The 19,870-nt window shown below is 48.9% G+C and overlaps 1 protein-coding gene across 2 annotated transcripts; it reads right to left on the reverse strand.

Annotated features, from left to right (window-relative positions):
• Positions 1–2,257: 2,257 nt before the first annotated feature.
• LOC103189655 (transmembrane protein 198-B) lies at positions 2,258–18,119 on the reverse strand. 2 transcript variants are annotated; one of them, XM_042336044.1, is made up of 5 exons: positions 18,016–18,119; positions 5,200–5,474; positions 4,300–4,875; positions 3,819–3,979; positions 2,258–3,002 (listed from the first exon to the last, which is right to left on the reverse strand). In XM_042336044.1, the coding sequence occupies exons 2-5, from the start codon at positions 5,360–5,362 to the stop codon at positions 2,856–2,858; spliced, it is 1,047 nt and encodes a 348-aa protein (XP_042191978.1). In that variant the 5' UTR covers positions 5,363–5,474; positions 18,016–18,119; the 3' UTR covers positions 2,258–2,855. The 2 variants fall into 2 exon arrangements, with proteins under 2 accessions (XP_042191978.1, XP_042191979.1); XM_042336045.1 differs by having other exon boundaries at positions 2,942–3,002; positions 3,783–3,979.
• Positions 18,120–19,870: the final 1,751 nt, after the last annotated feature.

The following is a 19,870-nucleotide window of genomic DNA, read 5'->3' on the forward strand; positions in this document are numbered from 1 at the left end:
AAATCCTTCTCCCTCACGTATACCAAATTTCCTCTTGAATGTATGGTTTTCTAAAGGGAGGTTTCTGAGCAACTAAAGTTATCAGCAAGATGAGATAAGTCACTTGTGTAAAGGTGTAAAATCACGTTTTTAAAAAATGGATGGCAGATGGATTCTCGCAGAAAGGGACTCGGAATTAAAGATATGAAGAACTTGCCTTTTTATAGCGCCTCACCAGAGATGCTTCATTACTCAGGAATTTTGTGCCATTTTGTGGGTTTATTTTGTTGACAAACAGCTGTGACTAATTCATCTGGGGTTTTGTCAGCCAGAACACTGGCAGAAGCTCCTTTACGATAGCATTATGGGTTCTTTACCGTCTTATCTGAAGGAGGATGGTCGTTGGTTGGAATGTCAGCCTGGATTCTGTACTCAAGTCTGATGGAAAAATAAAACTCAGAGAGGTTAGGAACATCGGAACCTATTTAGCCATTCTGCCCCTCGAGCCTGTTCTGCCATTCTATAAGATCACGGCTGATCTTTACCTCAACTCCAATTACCCACCTTTGCCCCATATCCCTGACCTAACAAACATCTATTCATCTCAGTCTGGGCAACGTGAATGGATTGAACAACCACAGACTTTTGGGGGAGGGAGAGAGTTCCAGATTTCCACTGGCCTTTGGATGAAAAACTGCCTCCTGATTCCACTCCTAAATGGCCTAGCTTTCATTTTGAGATGATGCCCCCCTTTGTTCTGGATTCCCCACCCACCAGAGGAAACAGATTGAAATGCTCTTTCCTGACCATGTACTTTCCCACACTCTGGGCTAATCTGTAGAAATTCAACCAAGCCAGACGGTAGTTCAAATAAATAATATTTTTTAATGGACATTTAGTAAACATTTGCACTATTTCCAGTATTTTGGCACATTCAAAAAACAAAGTTAGACAGACAGACCTAAACACAATTGACAAAGAAGTGCTAACTCCACGAGCGTCTCGGAACCCAGCGACGCGTCTCAAAACAGTGCATGCTGATACCTACAAAAATGAACAGAGGGATGGAGGGATGCATTGTGTGTCGCACTGCTCATATTGTTGGTGCCGGCTCACCCATTTATTCTACACAGCAGAGAGAGAGCGAGGACTCAATTTCTCAACTTGCCCACTGCAGAGAACTTGGCAATGGCTGTCCTTCCAGCCACTGATCCTCCTCAGATGCACTGACATTTTTTTAAAATCAGAGGCGCTCTCTTCTCACCATCGCAGGCCCCAAAATTTCACCCGTTCTTTGCCTGTGAGACCAATTAGTCCGAAAATTCCAAGGTGGCGCAGAGACATTGAAGAATTCTTAAATCCAGCCGCAAAATTGGGGATCTGGCTTCTTTTTAAGAACAGTGGGAAAAATGGCTTTCAAATCAAGGCAGGATTCAAGAATTTGTTTCTGCAATGTTGGGGCCACTTTGAACTCTTAAGATAAAATGGGTCGGGTTGAATTCCAGGTGGAATTTTGGGGCCTGATGCACACATATCCCCAGAGTGTCTGTAAGTCCAATCTCGGGAGCAACCAGGTCTTGGAAGATTCTCTTGGACCTTGAGGTTCACCCTTCCAAATAATACCAACCACAATGCTGGCCATTGGAATTTCAGTCATCAGAAATTTACTTTGAGGTTGGCAGATTTTCGCTCATTGGAGCTGGCGTGTGGACGAGGGTGTGTGTGGTAAAACGGGGGGAGAACTTGCTTACCCATATTGTTGTCTTGATCTTGGGCAACTTCCCCCTCCTCCACCAACACAACCATTCCCTATGTAAACACAGCGACCCCACATGCAAAGTAACTCTCTTCCCCAACTAACACTGCCTACCATTTTAAGAGGACCTCATCCCACAATAGAGCAGTTGCGAGGCACGCCATTCCGTCCACATTGTGTCGCACAAATTCCCCCAAAGACTGGAGGAGAGGAGAGAGTCCCATGCGTCCACAATACATCCCTCCATCTCCCTCCCTCCTTTCCTAGTTAATAATAGAATGAAATCTTGATGTTGATACTTTTATACACAGATGCGCCAATGTCACAGCTCACGGAAATATCTCGTTAACGTTAAGACAAACAGATGGGAGTTTTTTTCTTCTTTTTAAAAAAAAGATTCACTTTTTTTTAAAATCTTCTTCACAGATCATTTTGTACTGCTTTGTACACGCACAGAGTAGCTCCTTGCATGCAGAATTGTCTGTCGGAAGTTTGGGGGGTGGGGGGGGGTGGAGGGCAGGGAGTAAGGAGGGAGGAAGGAAGAAAAATAACCAGCGGTATCGATTGCTGGGTCACATATCTCCAATCACTGGGAGTGAGGTTCCCCCCCATCTCACCCCTTCCTCTCCCCGTGACCTGATGGGGCTCCTAGCTTCCATCTCCTGTAGAGTTCTGCAAAGGGTAAGCATCGCATTGTTCTGTGCTGCCAGGCAGAAGGCAGAGAGGAGCACACACGTCCCTCGGCACTGAAGTCCAGCAATTACTTATGAGGCTCCATGCTTTCATTTACACTCGACGGGTGAGAGATAAGATGGGAGGACATCGACCCACGCTGCCTTCATCACATCAACCACTCTCCCAAGTCCCTGCCCGCCTTCGCTTCTCAATGTCTCAATGTCATTTGCTTTCTCGAAGGCAGACGAGCAGCGGTCGGGGGTGGGGGAGAGGAGCAGGAGAAAAGGCGAGTGCTGTCCGGGAGAAAAGTTTCCAGAGGAGGAGATGAGAGGATGTTTGTTGAACACAGAATCACACCCATATGGCCGCTGATTCGATTCTCTCCCGGGCATCGCGTCGGGAAGATAAAAACACAGAACGAAACGCGGTCCCTTTGTCTGTTCCCCTACACGCGGACGGCTGGAGCGGCGGCAGCAGTCAGCGGTACGGTGGAGCCACACTCGTAGTCTATGTCAATGACCGTGTGCGTGTTTGTGTTCAGACTGCTGAGCGAGGTCACCGTCTGGCGGTCTCGGAAACTCTGGATGTAACTCTGGAACCAAGAGGGATGTTCTAGATTATCACGCAGTTACCTCCATTGTGCACAACTAACACACAACATTTATAGCACAGGAGAAGGTCATTCGTCTTGAAGACCCGATAAGGCCCTATAGCAAATGCAAGGATTATTATTATTATTCTTCGATCCATCGTGTCTGTGCTGGTGCTCCTTTCCCCGACCACTGAAGCTCTCTAATCCCATTCCTTGCTCTCTTCCCATCATGTCTGTGCTGGTGCTCGCTCCCCCCACTGGAGCTCTCTACTCTAACCCCATTCCCTCCTCCCTCTCCCCTCATCATGTCTGTGCTGGGGCTCACTCCCCCACTGGAGCTCTCTACTCTAACCCCATTCCCTGCTCTCTCTCTCTCTCCCCCCCATCATGTCTGTGCTGGGGCTCGCTCCCCACTGGAGCTCTCCACTCTAATCCCATTCCCTGCTCTCCCCACCTCGTGTCTGAACTATTGCTCGCTTCCCCACATGTCTGTGCTGGAGCTCGACCCCCCCACCAGGAGCTCTCTGCTCTAATCCCAATCCCTGCTCTCTATCTACCCCATCGTGTCCATGGCTATTTGTGGCTGCCGCATTTTACCCACAAAATATACAGTCAATTCATTTTACAGTATATTGAGTGAAGCTCTTAGAGACGTCTCGAAGAAGTGATAAGGCACTATATCAAATGCAGGGATTATTATTATGAAAATGATGGCGCTCATTCACACCGATCGCAGCAAGAAAAAACAGATATGAAGATGAGAGTGTACCAGTTGGTTACCTTGGTGATGGGAATTAAGATAGCTTAGGGACTCACCGGAGAAAGCACGTCTCCATCGTATCGTCTCACTGGGTTAGGCTTTCTCCGGTACCCCGGCTCCTGGTACGCTCGGTGATGTCTCCTTCTCTTCTTCCTCTTCTCCTCCTTCTGTCGGATTCTCATCAGCTGGACTCTCCTCTGCTGTCGGCTGATAATCACTGGAGCCACCGAGGAAATGCGCAAGAGAAAAACAGAGAGAAAGACACAGAGAAAGAGCATCACAGTCAGTTTCTCTCTCACCAGGACTTTGCCTTTCCGCACACTTGCCCGAAGATGGACCTTCAATGGCAAATCAAACTCAACTCTTCCCACCCTCCACGCCCCCCATCCCGCCAACAAAGAGGTCGATAAATATTTCCAAACAATATTGAAGAACAGAATGAAAGAGCAGAAAACAGGGTTAGAGTAGAGAGTTCCAGTGGGGGCAACAGAGAAAGAGCAGGGAATGGGATGAGAGTAGAGAGCTGCATTGACGTACCCTCTGTGTGAGAGTAACCCTCTGCCGTGACCTTGAACTGGACCAGGACACCGAGGGCGGTGAGCACCGGCCAGACACCGAGGATGACCCAACTGTACCAGCAGATGGGCTCCGGTGGAGCCACCTTCAAGCGCTGGTAGACGTAGTGAACCAGGAGCGAGAGCTCGATGAAGTAATCAGCTGTGACGGTCATTATGGCACTGCCGAAGGCCGCGGTGGACAGCACCGTGAAGAACTTCTGCCATTGGAGCGTCAGCACGGCAAAGAGCATTCCGGTGCCCAGCAGCAGGCCGATGGGCACCCAAACAGTGCGGGGGTGGTAAAACTGTTCCATGACGACCAGTGTCGCCACGGCAATCAGCAGCCCAAGCAACAGGCCCACCATGAACAGGCCCACACTGCGGACTAGCATGGTGACCAGCCCACACAGCACGCCAATGGCCAGCCCAATCCCAACACTGGCCTCGACACTCAGCTGTGTGTCCAGCACTCGCTCCTTGTAGCACAGCAGGAAGATGACGATGGAACCGAACATCAATCCCGTCAGGAACATGATAGCCTTGAAACAGCGATAGCCTGGAGACACGGAGAGAGAACAAGAGAGAGAGTGTGTCAGAGCGGATAGCGGAGAGAGAGAGAGGGTGTCAGAGAGGAGAAAGAGAGTGTCAGAACGAGGGGAGAGTGAGTGTCAGAGCGGAGATAGGGAAAGAGAGAGAGCGTTACAGAAAGAGAGAGTGGAGAGAGAGACAGAGCGGAGAAAGAGTGCGGAAAGAGAGTGGAGAAGGAGAAAGAGTCACAAGCACACAAAAGTAAAATTACATTTATGCAGCGCCTTTCAAGACACACGGTGAATCTACCCCCCCACCCCCCTCCCCGCCCCACCCACTGTTGAACACTCACCAAAGAAGCAGTAAATTACCCCAAAGAGACAGCACATGGCACAAACCACGGATAGCACGATGTCATAATTCCTGTCGATCTCCCTCTCACAGGAGTGGGGGCTGAGAGGGCTGGCTCCCAGGGGGGAGCGGGCAGTGTACAGAGCACGGAGTGTGGAGGTCATGGCTTTCTCTGGGAGGGGGCAGAGGCCGGGCTGAGTTGGGGGTTGGGCAGGCGGGCGGGGGGGGAAGCTCGAGGCTGGCTCAAGGATCACCTTCCATTCAATCCCACGGTGCCTGAAAAACAAACAAGCAAATGAGAACGGTTCAGTAATGTCTCACAACACATGACATTTACACGGTGCCTTTCACATTAGGAGGACGTCCCAAGGTGCTGGACAGTCAGGGATTTGGACCCGAGCTGGGGGTTGGGATCAGGAGGGGTGGATGGCCGAAGGCATGGATGAAGAGTAAGGTCTTGAGACGGGCAAGAGGTAAGGGAGAGGGTGAGGCGGAGGGACTGTGGGATGGAGGTCCAGAGGGTGGGGGCAGAGAGGCTGAAAGTCCGACCATAATGATGGAGCAGAAGGGGGGACGCAGAGCAGACCGCTGAGCGGAGAGGTTGCCAGAGGTGGGGAAGGTGGGGTGTGGGGGGCTCAAACCCATAACCTCCCAACTCAGAGGCGAGCGTGCGAGTGGAGGAGCCGGGCTGAGTTGAGGACGAGTTAGTAACTATCTCAACACAGCTGCAGCCCTGCCACAGTGTCTTGGGGGCTGGGGGGGGGGAACCTTGCTTGTGTGTAAGAAGCCATTAGGATAGAATCCAGAGATTACAGAGAACGGGAAGAGAACGATCATCTCATTCAGAGCGTCTGGAGATCAGAGCTTCCAAACGTCTTGAGAATTCCCGTCTCCTGGAACGCTGGGCTGAACGCAACACAGTTGTAATAATCCTTGCAAATTTTGATATAGCGCCTGATCGCGTCCGTTACCGTCCACCGGGTGGAAATAGGATGAGGCGAAAGGGTCGAACATTAGTGACATGTCCGAGTCAGGCCACCAGGTGGAGATACCCAACTGTGGTGACTTCCTGCAGCTGTCCTGCTTACGACATGGCATCTCACCAACCCTTTGAAGAGCTTTGAAGAGCAACGTGAATGTTGTGCACAAACCCAGCAGTCAATCTGTGCCAGAAACCTTGCGCCCCGGCTCAGCGACGAGAACTTTTTCCTTGACCCGTCTCAGGTCGAGACGTTTCATTCCCGTCACGTGTAGTGACTGTTTATTTGTCAGGAAATACATGTTGGCATTTACTCCCCAAAACAGCTGTTAGGTCAACAAGCGAATAATCTGGGGATTTGTTGGCCAGGACACCGGGAGAGAGAAACTCCCTTCTCTTTTCCCAATAGTGTCGCGGGAATTTTAACATTCGCCCGAATAGGGCACAGACAGGGAGTGAGGTTTAATTCTCATCTGAAAAGGACAACATCTCTGACAGCAATCGCCAACAGAGAATAATAATAATAATCCTTGCAATTGATAGAGCACCTTATCACGGTGCAGCTAATTGTACACAGCAGTGTCCCACCCGTATTCGTGGATCGAGTGACCAATTTTTTTTATTACCCCCGGAGATCGACCCGCTAGTCGAGTAACAACCAGGTTCCTACTTACAGCTAGGTAAACTGGCCTGTGGATTAAGGAAATTTGACAAAGGCTTCCCCAGATCAGGGTGAGAGACACAGTAAAGCTCCTCTACACTGTGTGTCCTCACTCCCAGATCAGGGTGAGAGACACAGTAAAGCTCCTCTACACTGTGTGTCCACACTCCCAGGTCAGGGTTAGAGACACAGTAAAGCTCCTCTATGCTGTGCGTCCACACTCCCAGGTCAGGGTTAGAGACTCAGTAAGGTTAAGATTTCACCCACCACCCCGGGATCGAACCCGGCTGATCTTGCTCGCAAAGCGAGAGTGCTAGGCACTACACTACAGGACACCATCTATGAGATCCACAATCCAGAAGCTTCTCTTGATCTGACTGATCTGTAAATATGGTTGAGGTACAGATCAGCCTTGATCTAATAGAATGGTGGCACAGGTTCGAGGGGCTGAAGGCCTCCTCCATTTCCTACGTTCCTCGCTTCTCTACACCACGTCTACAGGCTGTGTGCGGGGGGAGGAGGCGAATCATTCAATTGCACAAATTAGCATAAATTTGCACAAGTTAATTGGGGCTGATCAACATCAGCTGGCGACAACTGTAGTAAAACGAGAATAAAGATATTTATCAAAGTCTTCGCGTGTTCGTGGACCCCGGAGTAATGAAGAACTTCGTTATTCTTCTAATTAAGATGATTAAATTAACTGTTTGATGGCTTACACTCACGGAGCATCACAACAACAACAACAACAACAACAGGTGACATTCACACGGCGCCTTTCATGTCAGGACGACGTCCCAAGGCACTGGACGGTCAAGGATTTGGACCCGAGCTGAGGGTTGGGATCAGGAGGGGTGGAGGGCAGGGAGGGTGGGGGTACGAGTGTGACCAAAAGCGCAGTTTGACCCTGATCTGGTTAGTGAGTAGATTAGGGTCAATGTTGATCTGGATTCCGCTCCCCAGCCCAGACTCCCAGCAGCTTTCACTCTCCCACTCGTCCTCATAGGCCGAAAGGAAAACAGGACCAGGAGGAGGCCATTCAGCCCATCAAGCACGTCACGGAACTTTTTTAAAATTCAATCTTAACTTTGGATCTGTTTAAGACTGAAATGAGGATATCTCCATCTGTAACCTGTGCTGTCACTGATGTGGGAGTGTCAGTGTAAGAGGAAGCTTTGCTGAGTCTCTAACCCTGACATTGGGAGCACAGAGGGAGCTTTATCTATCTGGTGCTGACATCCTTTATCTTGATGAGCATAACAATGAGCCTGGAAGGCAGATTAATCACTGATGTACAGAAAGCAGTCGTTTGCTGGAGTGATTGCTGGTGGAGGTTGGCCACAGCTGGTTGGGTGTCTATCGATCGCTGAGCATTTCACATGACCATTACTGCTTCAGGCTGACAATATTTCCATCCCTCGCCCACCGTTAAGTGTCTAATCTGTTGCGTGCACGGCTTCTCTCAGCCTTAATATAGATTGCTCCTCCAGCGCAATAATCATAATAATCATAATAATAATATAGCCCCTTTTCATGTCATTGAGGCGTCTTAGAGAATATACAGTAAACCAAAGCGTTTCACAGAATGTTCTGTAATTTTTTTTCCCCGATGGTTTATTATGCCTAGAAAGTGATCCGGCAGTAGACTAATAATAATAATGTGGTCACTCAATCCATGACTGTTTGTGGGGACACTCCTGTGAGCAATTGGCTGCCGCGTTCGCCCTCAAAATACACAGTCAATTCACTTTGCAGTATATTCTGTGAAGCGCTTTGAGACGTCTGTGTCAAATGCAAGGATTATTACTGCTGGTAAACAGAGGTGTGTGCGGAGTAAGGAAACTAACTTGTCTAAGGTTTCACCCTGCCCAGGAATCGTCTGGCTTGCGAGGCGAGTGCGCTAACCATTACACTACGGGGACTCCACGAACACAGGCGAGCAGTGGAGCATTAGAGGCATCAGCTCAGCCCCTGCTCAGGTTGAGGGCAGGAGAGGGTTAACAAAGGGAGCACCCGTCAAGGTTAATCACATTAGGATCGTCCTTCCAAAACAAGGGCATTAAACACACGACAGATGGTGTCGGCACTGAACTTAATCTGCTTTCCATCGGATAGGAAAGAGAGTCACTAGCAACCGCCCCGCACAGCAACCTCCACCACACGGTCAGCTCCCGGCATAATAATATTAATATTAATAATAATCCTCGCATTTGATATACAACAACAACAATTTGCATTTATATATCGCCCTTCACACGGGGTAGCGTCCCGGAGCGTTTCATATATACAGCGCCTTATCACATGTTCGAGACGTTTCAAAGCAAGATGTACTGTAAAGTGTAGTGACTGGGTATCTTGCGGGCGAAACGCGGTAGCCAATTGTCCCATGAGCCAGTGTCCCACAAACAGTCGTGGACTGAGTGACCAAATCATTATTTTTTTTAGGGCTTATTACCCCCGGAAAGACGATCCGCCAATTGACCAACAAGCGGGTTTCCTACTCACTGCTAACCCAAACAGGTGTGTGGAGCATGGAAACTTGGCGAAGGTTTCGCCCTGGTCAGGAATTGAACCTGGGTCCTTTTGCTTGTGAGGCAATTGCTCTAAGCACTACACCTCATGACTATGACAAGGTAGACAACCAGTCGAGACTTAGGCATTATGTAATTATTCGCAGAAAGAGAGAGAGAGAGAGAGCTCCCCCAAGACACCAGCCATTAGAGGAAGTCTTCATAATTGCAGCAGTTCAGTGTCATTAAAAAATTACAGCTATTCACCCATGGTGTCTGTGCTGGGGCTCGCTCCCCCACTGGAGCTCTCTACTCTAACCCCATTCCCTGCTCTCTCTCTCTCCCCATGGTGTCTGTGCTGGGGCTCGCTCCCCCACTGGAGCTCTCTACTCTAACCCCATTCCCTGCTCTCTCTCCCCCCATGGTGTCTGTGCTGGGGCTCGCTCCCCCACTGGAGCTCTCTACTCTAACCCCATTCCCTGCTCTCTCTCTCCCCATGGTGTCTGTGCTGGGGCTCGCTCCCCCACTGGAGCTCTCTACTCTAACCCCATTCCCTGCTCTCTCTCTCTCTCCCCATGGTGTCTGTGCTGGGGCTTGCTCCCCCACTGGAGCTCTCTACTCTAACCCCATTCCCTGCTCTCTCTCTCTCTCTCCCCATCGTGTCTGTGCTGGGGCTCGCTCCCCCACTGGAGCTCTCTACTCTAACCCCATTCCCTGCTCTCTCCCCATCATGTCTCACCTGCCTGTTCAGGTGGACGTTAAAGATCCCGCGGCGCTATTCCAGAAATAAAGGGAGTTTCTCTCTCTCTCTCTCTCTCACTCGCGGTGTCCTGGCCAACAATCCCACAGATAAAATCGGTCACTTACTTCATGGCCGTTTGTGGGATTTTGCTGTGCGCGATTTGGCTGCATCGTTCACCTACAAATACACACCACTTTACAGTATATCTCGTGAAGCACTTTGGGATGTCCTTGTATACCAAATGTAAGGTAATTATTTTATTGATATCAATACTAATAATCTTTGCGCTTGATGTAGCATTGAGACGTCTCAAATCGCCTCACAGAATATATTGTAAACTGCAGTGACTGTGTATTTTGTGGGTGAAATTATTATAATATAATCTTATAGAACGGCAGAACAGACTTGAAGGGCTGAATGGCCTACTCCTGTTCCTCTAAATATATTATTATACTATATTCATATCAACACTGGGATTTCTTGCTCACAGTCATGTCCAGCGATGCTGTTGTTTAGCTGTCTGTACGGAGATTAACTGCTCGGAACTGTGCTCGGAATGAGAATTACTGAGCCCTCATCGTCTGCCATGTAGAGAGATTGTGAGAAATCTCTGCTTAATGTTTCCTTGGCAGAGCAAGTTAGTGTTCATCGGCATTCATCTCAGCGCAGATTAAATGCTGCCACTCTCGCTCTCTCTCTCCTCGGCCTCAAGAGGAAATCGGCTCATAAACAAGGCAGGTGGACTTCCTGCTGCTAATTATTGTCTGGGGTCCTTAAACCCAAACCTTCTGCTACAATAGGGCTCAAATCCCAAATGGTCACCATCTCCCGTGTCACTTCTGGTGTACCACGCAGACACAGGAAGTGCAGCTGATTGCCTTTTCCTGTAAAATGGCCACTGTCATCGTCACTTCCTGCGTACAGGAAAACCATTATTACAATATAATAGCATTAATAATCCTTAATCCATTCGGTACAGCGCCTTCTCACATCAGGTCGTTGAGACTTCTCAAAGCGCTTCACAGAATACACAGTAGAGTGTAGTGGCTGTGCATTTGTGGGCGAAAGCCGGCAGCCAATTGCACACACGGTGTCCCACAAACAGATGTGGATCGAGTGACCAAATTTGTTTTCTCTCTTGGAGGGATTATTATCCCCGGAACGCAATCCGCCAACTTACTGCTAGAGGCGTGTGGAGTAAAGAAAGTTGCCTAAGGTTTCATCATTATTATTATATGAAAATGATCTTTAAGATCCACCTGAACGGGGCACAGATATGAGGAGTGAGGTTTAACATCTCATCCAAAGGACGATGTCTCTGACATTGCAGTGCTCTCCTTTGCTCTGCGCTGGAATATCAACCTGGACTGCGATCTTAAAGTCCGCCGTGTGGAGTACAATTGTGAGGCGGGGGGTGGGGGGCGGATATCTGTTAATTGCTGAGTTGTTTAATTGCTGATAAGCAATAGAGAGAAGCAGCCGGAACAAGGAAGATATAATTAGGTACGAGAGGATATTAGCTCAGAGTCTGCCAGTGAATCCTTTCTAATTGATCACATTAGAGAGTCTGTTCCATTAGTGAACTGCAGCATTGACCAGACAATGATAGGTGGGGCTCCCCTTTAAGTGGGGTCTCCTCGGAGCTGAAACGGCTCCAAGGTGACATGCCTGGCAACGGAACGTCAGAATCGAACCCAGCCTTTGCGATGGTCTCTCCAGTCCGGTTCCTGGGGCAAGCAGGTCCGCAGTGCACAGCCCCAGCTCTGCAAGCCAAAGCCCTAACAGATCGGATGGTCCTAGCTGGGCAAGCAGCGGGAAAAGCACGATCGTGCCGCTCCGTTAAGAGTTTGGAGGACTCCTTGACGCACTTCGCAGGCTTGTTACTGTGAAGTGTAGTGACTGTGTGCTTTTGCGAGTGAGGCCAGATGCACATAGGATGTATACAGTCCCACTGAACACAATGTGCCAATGAGACACGTCAGCACTTAGAAATAAATAGGTGTGGTGGGCATCAGTATTGGGTGGGTTGTATGTGTGTGTGTGTGTGTGTGTCACTGTGCATCATTGTGTGTGTGCATCATTGTGTGTGTGCGACGCTGTGTGTGCAGTATGTGTATCACTGTGTGTGTGCATCACTGTGTGTGTGAGAAAGTGTCTCTCTGACCTCAGAGGGAGTTCAAGGGCAGTGTTGAATGGATGGGAAAGGTCAGGGGCTCTATTGATAATTGTTGCTGGAGAGAGTCAGACACATGATGGCAAACCCAGATAAAAAGGAAAAGCTTCAGCTGTGACATTCCGGCTTAACTCACATGGAAAACAATGTCTGGAGTGGGAGAGGGAGGGGGAATGGGAGAGGGGGGAAGGTGTCCTTTTGCGTGTTAGCACTATTTTAATCTCAATACCAGGTCCACTTATTATACCCCTTAGTATAAGGTATATTATAATAATAATTGCATTTTTTGATAATGTATAATATATATGTATTTAATCCTTGCATTTGATACAGCGCCTTATCGGGTCGTTGAGACGTCTCAAAGCGCTTCACAGAATATACTGAACTGAATCAAAGCCGGGTCCTCTGGCTGGCGAGCCGAGTGCTCGAACCACTACACTGCAGGACTCCACAAATACAGAGTCTCTGTCTTCCTCTCTTTATAACATCCCTATTGATTCCGCCTCTACAGCTCTGTGGGGTAGAGCTGGTCACATCCTCCCAGCTCTCTGTCTCTCTTTCTCTCCGTGAGGAAATGCTTCCTGACCTCTGAGCTCGATTCTGATTACAAGGCTCTGTACCTTGTAACGGATTCAGTCATAAATAATAATAATAATAATCCTTGCATTTGATATGGCGACTTATCAAGTCTTCGAGACGTCTCAAAGCGCTTCACAGAATATACTGTAAAGTGAATAAATCTCGCAAGTGATAGGACCTGGGTTTGATTCCCGGGCAGGGCGAAACCTGGGGCATTATTCCTTACTCCGCACGCCTCTGTTTACCTCGCAGTGACTAGGAACTCAGTTGTTAGTTGATTGGCGGATCTCTTCAAAAATAATAATAATTTAGTCACTCAATTCCACGGCTGGTTGTGGGAACGCTGCTGTGCACAATTGGTTGTCACATTTCGCCCACAAAATACACAGTCACTACACTTTACAGTGTATTCTGTGAAGCGCTGCGAGACGTCTCAAAGACGTGATAAGGAGCTATATCAAATGCGAGGATTATTATTATTGTATAACTTTCTCCTTTATTTCACCCAAAGACCAGTGGGAATCTCTCGATCTCTCCCCCAAAAGGCTGGGGATTATGGCTGGATCCAGTCACATTGTCCAGACTGAGGTGATAGATGTTTGTCAGGTCGGGGGATCGAGGGATATGGGGCAAAGGCGGGTAATTGGAGTTGAGGTACAGATCAGCCATGATCTGATAGAATGGCGGAACAGGCTCGAGGGGCTGAATGGCCTCCTCCTGTTCCTACGCGTTCAGCTGCAGCCACGTTCCTCTGGGATTCCACGAACAATCACACAGCCCAGTCATGCAGTCACCAGCCAACTCACATCTTCTCACACTCAATCTGCTGTGTGTACACCACAGACGCACAGCGAGCACTAAATCCTGGCAGGAACTCTCTCCCCTCCCCCGCAACCCCCCCCCCCGGCCCCTCTACCCACCCCCGCAGGGTTTGTTGGTGAGTCACCCCCACTCCCTCCCTCTTGGCTAAGCTAACTTATCAGATCTCAAGCACATACAAAGGGCTAAGGCAATGCTATTATATGATGCACTGAGTGTTCACAATGTCCTGTTACCCCCTCAAGCGAGAGGACCAGAGTTTGATTCCCGGGCAGGTCAGGGCGAAACCTGAGGCAAGATTCCTTACTTCACGCATACCTCTGTTTACCAGCGGTAAAGGGGATCCAGGTGCTAAGCAGGAAAGCTTTCTGGGGGTAACAATCCCTTGCCCCAAAAATTCTGATATTTTGTTCATTCAATCCACTGTTTGTGTACAATTGGCTGTCGCGTTTCACCCACAAAACACACAGTCACCGCACTTCACAGTATATTCTGTGAAGTTCTGAGCGACGTCTCAATGGCATGATAAGGCGCTGTTTCAAATGCAAGGCTTATTATTATTATTACCCCGAGGAAAGCTTGTCAGATGTTTGAACCAGCCGAGTGAGGGGGGGGCTGTGAAGGGTCATCTTTCTCTCATCTTTAACATGGGGTGGGGGGGGTCAGGAGTGAAATAATAATAATCCTTGCATTTGATATAGCGCCTTATCACGTCTTCGAGACGTCTCCAAGCGCTTCACATTGTCCCAGGTCAATGGGCGTTGGGTTTGCTGTGTCTGGTGTCCTGAGTGTGAGGCAAGCAACACAGCTGGAGCTGTCACGTGAACAGGAGTCGATAACCATGACAATTGGTTCTTTGTTACACACTCTCTCTCTCCCTTTCAGCCTCCAAATGACATCCATTAACTGTGAAAGCGTCTGGAGAGGCGAGCAATGGGTAGGGGGGGGGAGGGGGGGCATTGGAAGCAGAGGGTCTGATCTTGAACCAGGGCATCCGAATATAATAACAACAATAATCCTTGCATTTGATACAGAGCCCTATCACGTCGTTCGAGACGTCTCAAAGCGCTTCACATGAATACACTGTAATGTGGAGTGACTGTGTATTTTGTAGGCGAAATGCAGCAGCCAATTGTGCACAGCAGCGTCCCCACAAACAGTCATAGATTGAGTGACCAATTTTTTTATTACCCCGATCGACTAACAACCGGGTTCCTACTTACTGCTGGTGTGGGGAATAAGGAAACTCGCCCAACGTGTCGTCCTGCCGGGAATCGAACCCGGGTCCTCTCGCTTGCGAGGTAAATGCTCTCACCACTAAGTTGCAGGACTCCATGAAATGCAAATTCTTTCTTCCAAAGCTTGTGATCAGGTGCAGAATTGGTTAAATATTCAGTGACAATGAGTCACACTCTGGCCTTCAAACTCATTAATTCACGGTTCTGGAGGAACTAATTCTGCGTGGGTTCAGGTGAGGATAAAACAAACACCTGTCATCCTCCTGTTCATTCATTCCAGACAATTCTCCAATCGCTCCCTTTAATAATAATAATCTTTGCATTTGATACAGCGCTTTATCACGTCTTCAAGACGTCTCAAAGCGCTTCACAGAATATACTGTAAAGTGCGGTGACTGTATAGTTTGTGGGTGAAACGCGGCAGCCGATTGCACACAGCAGCGTCCCACAAACATTCATGGATTGAGTGACCAAATCATTATTCTTTTTTGAGGGATTATTTACCCCCGGAAAAGTGATCCGTCAATCAACCAAATATCGGGTTCCTACTTACTGCTGGTAAACAGAGGCGTGTGGCGTAAGGGAACTTGCCTAAGGTTTCGTCCTGCCTGGAAAGTGAACCCAAGTCCTCTCGCTTGCGAGGCGAGAGCTCTAACCACTGAGCTACAGGACTCCAAAAAATAAAAGACTCCATTAGCATTAAAACCAAACTGAATCCAGTTAGAGGGCAGATGACGGGAACAGCTCGACCTGTTAGGAGCAATAAGACTATAACAGCCTACAGACACAGTGATTCCCTCTGTCCTGTGCGAGGTGCTGTGTTGGCGGAGTCCTGCAGTGTAGTGGTTGGAGCACTCGCTTCGCAAGCGAGAGGACCCGGGTCACTCCACACACACGCCTCTGTTTACCAGCAGTAAGTAGGAACCTGGTTGTTAGTCAACTGGCAGATTGCTTTCTAGGGGGTAATTATCCCTCCCAATTGGCAGCCAGTTTCGCCCACAGAACGCACAGTCACTACACTTTAGGGAAAGAAATGACACCCTGTCGTATTTGAGACTTTTGACGTGATAAGAACCTGTATCAAACACAAGGAGTATTATTATTATCATTATCATGTTATGACAGCGTCCCCCGCAAACGGCTGTGGTTTGAGTGACCAATTTTTTTCTTATTATTTATTAATATTGTTATTATCCTTCTCTCCATCCCCTGCACTCTTCAGACTCTGGTCTACGTTTCCCCGCATCAGCGCCCAAGCCTTCAGCCCTTGCTTTATCAGGGGACTAACTAACTAACGTGCGGTGTTCCTTAACGGTATTCCTGAACCAGGCAACAGGAGGGGATTCCTTCCTGGATCTGGGAGCACGTCACTCCGATCCCGGAGGAATTCCCGCCCGACCCAATCTTCTTCCGGATCGGAAAACGAGGAATTCCGTTCATTTCCCGTTACCCTTTTAAGAATTCTGCAAATTAGCCCCGGGTTTGCCCGTCCAGCTCCGGGAAGCGCTTCGAGACGCCCCTCTCGGGACTTCTGTAAATGTAAATTGTATTTGATTCTTATTTTATTAATAATAATCCTTGCATTTGATATAGCGGCGTATCACATCGGCGACACGGCTCTGTTTACCAGCAGTAAATAGGAACCCGGTTGTTAGCCGATTGGCTTTTATGGGGGTAATAATCCCTCAAAAAAAAATAATGTGGTCATTCAATCCACGGCTGTTTGTGGGGGACGCTGCTGTGCGCAATTGGCTGCTGCGTTTCGTCCACAAAACACAACAGTCACTACACTTTACAGTGTATCCTGCGAAGCGCTTTGAGACGTCTCAACGACGGGATAAGGCGCCGTATGAGATGCGAGGGTTATTATTATTAAACCGCCTGTTATTACAAGGTCCCTCTCTCTCTCTCTGTTCTCACGCTCGGATCGTTCTCTATGCTCCTGTAAAATAATTTTACTCAGTTACATAATTTTTAAAAAATTAATATTTTGGCGGCGGTGTGGAGAGAGAGAGAGAGAGAGAGCGTGAGTGAGTGGGAGGGAGGGAGAGGGAGGGAGGTGTGGGAAGAGAGAGAGAAAAAACACAACACAAAAGAGATTGAGAGGCCAAGAGATGGATATTTGCTGTGCAAACGATAACAGGATTCTCAACAAACAAATAAAAATCGACATTCCCGTTCGCTCCCACATCGCCTGATACACGGAACCAAATACAGTGGATTATTTTTGATGTGAAGTCCTGTTTTTAATGTAAATAAAACGCGCGCACACACTCCTTCACGCTCTCTCTTTCTCTCACTCTCTCTTCCCACCCTCCCTGAAAGAACCCCATCTAATTGGAATTATGTTCCCCCCCCCCACCCCTCTCTGTCCCCCTATGAAATTCTCCAGCCTCTGTATTTGTTACACAACACAGCACCTCCATCAATTTCATCCTCAAAAATACTCAGGACCAGAAATATATGTATATATATAGATTCAGTGGCTTTCAATATAAGCCATAATCTCCCCATTCCCCCATCTCACAAACCCCCCCCTTCCCATTAGAGATATTCCATCACAAACAATACACTGTTGGCTACACGGAATCAATCCAATTTGACCAAAATACTGTTCATCAATGGCAACCCAACCGAGCATTGATTTAAAGGGGTGGAATAATAATAATAATAATAACAATAATCATTGCATTCGAGACGTCTCAAAGCGCTTCACGGAATGCGGTATCTTGTAAAGAATGTATATTTTATGAGTGAAATGGAATTTAAAAAATCTATTCCCTCCATTGTTAAAAGAGATTGTCACAGACACACAGACACACACACAGACACACACACACACACACACACACACAGACACACAGACACAGACACACACACAGACACACACACACACAGACACACACACACAGACACACACAGACACACACACACACAGACAGACAGACACACACACACAGACACACAGACACATACACACACACACAGACACACACACACACAGACACACACAGACACACACACACACAGACACACACAAATGCTTCCAAAACACACACACACACACACTATAAACAGCTGTATTTGTGTGAATGCAGATGCAAACCTGTACTCACCCACATTGCCAGGTCTCCCCTTCTCTCGTTCATTGTTAGTTAATGTCACCCTTTCCATTCACTGGAGACCAAATGCTCTCTGTGTGTCTGTGTCTGTGCCTCTGTCTGTGTCTGTGCCTCTGTCTGTGTCTGTGTCTGTGCCTCTGTCTGTGCCTGTGTCTGTGCTCTCCTGTCCCAGCCCGGGGCTGTGTCTGGTCCTGTGTGGGGTTGTGGGGTTGGAGGCTCCTCTCCCAGTTCCTGCTCCTCAAACCCACCCTCTACACCTCCAAATGTTGTCCATGACCTCACTGTTGGGTCCAACCAACTGCCGACAGCACAGAGAGAGAGAGAGAGAGCGGCGCTGTGCAGCCGCCATCACATTGTGGCTCCAACCAAATCTGAGCCCACACCCCCTGACTGTCTGTCTGTCTGTGTCTGTCTCACTCCGTCTGGTTTGTGTGTATAGACCTCTCTTTCTCTCTGTGTCTGTCTCTGTGTGTCTCACTGTCTCTTTGTCTGTGTGTGGATGTGCCTCTCTCTCTCTCTCTCTCTTTGTCTGTGTCTCTCACTCGTATCTCTGTGTCTTTCTTTGTGTCTGTGTACGTCTCTCTCTGTCTGTCTCTCTGTCTGTCTCTCTCTCTCTCATACTGTCTTTCTTTGTGTCTGTGTGTCTCTGCCTCTCTTCTGTCTGTGTGTGTGTCTCTCTGTCTCTGTGTGTGTCTCTCTGTGTCTCTGTGTGTGTCTCTCTGTGTCTCTGTGTGTCTCTCTCTGTGTGTCTCTGTGTGTCTCTGTATGTGTGTGTGTGTCTCTTTCTGTGTGTCTGTGTGTCTCTCTCTGTGTGTCTGTGTCTCTCTCTGTGTGTCTCTCTGTCTCTGTGTGTCTGTGTGTCTCTCTGTGTCTCTGTGTGTCTCTCTCTGTGTGTGTGTGTGTCTCTCTGTCTCTGTGTGTCTCTGTGTGTGTGTGTGTGTGTGTGTGTGTCTCTTTCTGTGTGTCTGTGTGTCTCTCTGTGTGTCTGTGTGTGTGTGTGTCTCTCTCTCTGTGTGTCTCTCTGCCTCTCTCTCTCTCTCCTTCCCCCCATCCCTGTAACTCTTAACACAATTGAGATTTGTAAAGTGACAATGCCACTGAGCCACGAGAGGTTCTGAGGAGCAATTCATACAGAAGTGATGGAGAGACAGAGAGAGAGAGAGAGAAAATCTCTTTATGATCACTGTTGGTGTCTCTATTCCTGGGTCTGGAGCAGTGACGGACCCTCGTCAATGTGATGCCAAGTATTGCCTTTCTGGCCGGTCAATAACCTTCCTTTACACACAAACCCTGACCTCGCCAACATCACCAACAGCGTCCCTCACAGAGGGCAGGGTCCCAGAGCGCCTGACAGTGGCGGAGCCTGACCCCGAGCCGGGGGGGAGTTGGGGGGCAGGTGACCGTAAGCACTGGTCAAAGAGTAGGGTCTTCAGGTACAACCCGAAGATGTGGAAGGAGGGGGTAAGGCCGAGGGATTGAGGGTGAGAGCGACAGAGTGGCTGAAAGCGCGGCTACCGATGGTGGAGCGGAGGCTCGGAGGGACAGGCGTGAGGCCGGAGACAGACGGGATGTCCAGGCTGACACTCCAGGGCAGTGTTGGGGGAGGAGGCGCCCTGCGCGAAGCTTCTCAAGTTGATGCCGGTTTCCTTTGTGGGACAGCGGAAAAACACGCTTTGTGGCCCTCCGCGGGACGTCGCTGGGGGGGCCCAGTCACCTGCCACGTCCGCCCCCAAAATACACAGTCACTACGCTTTGTTACAGTGAAGACTAGAAGGAGAGCGACTGGGGGTGAGGAGCAGCGAGGCCATGTCTCTGCGCTAACACAACCGGTTTGGTGCCCATGGCTTGG

This window comes from Callorhinchus milii, unplaced genomic scaffold (genome assembly GCF_018977255.1).
Source record: "Callorhinchus milii isolate IMCB2004 unplaced genomic scaffold, IMCB_Cmil_1.0 Scaffold6, whole genome shotgun sequence".
NCBI lineage: Eukaryota > Metazoa > Chordata > Chondrichthyes > Chimaeriformes > Callorhinchidae > Callorhinchus > Callorhinchus milii.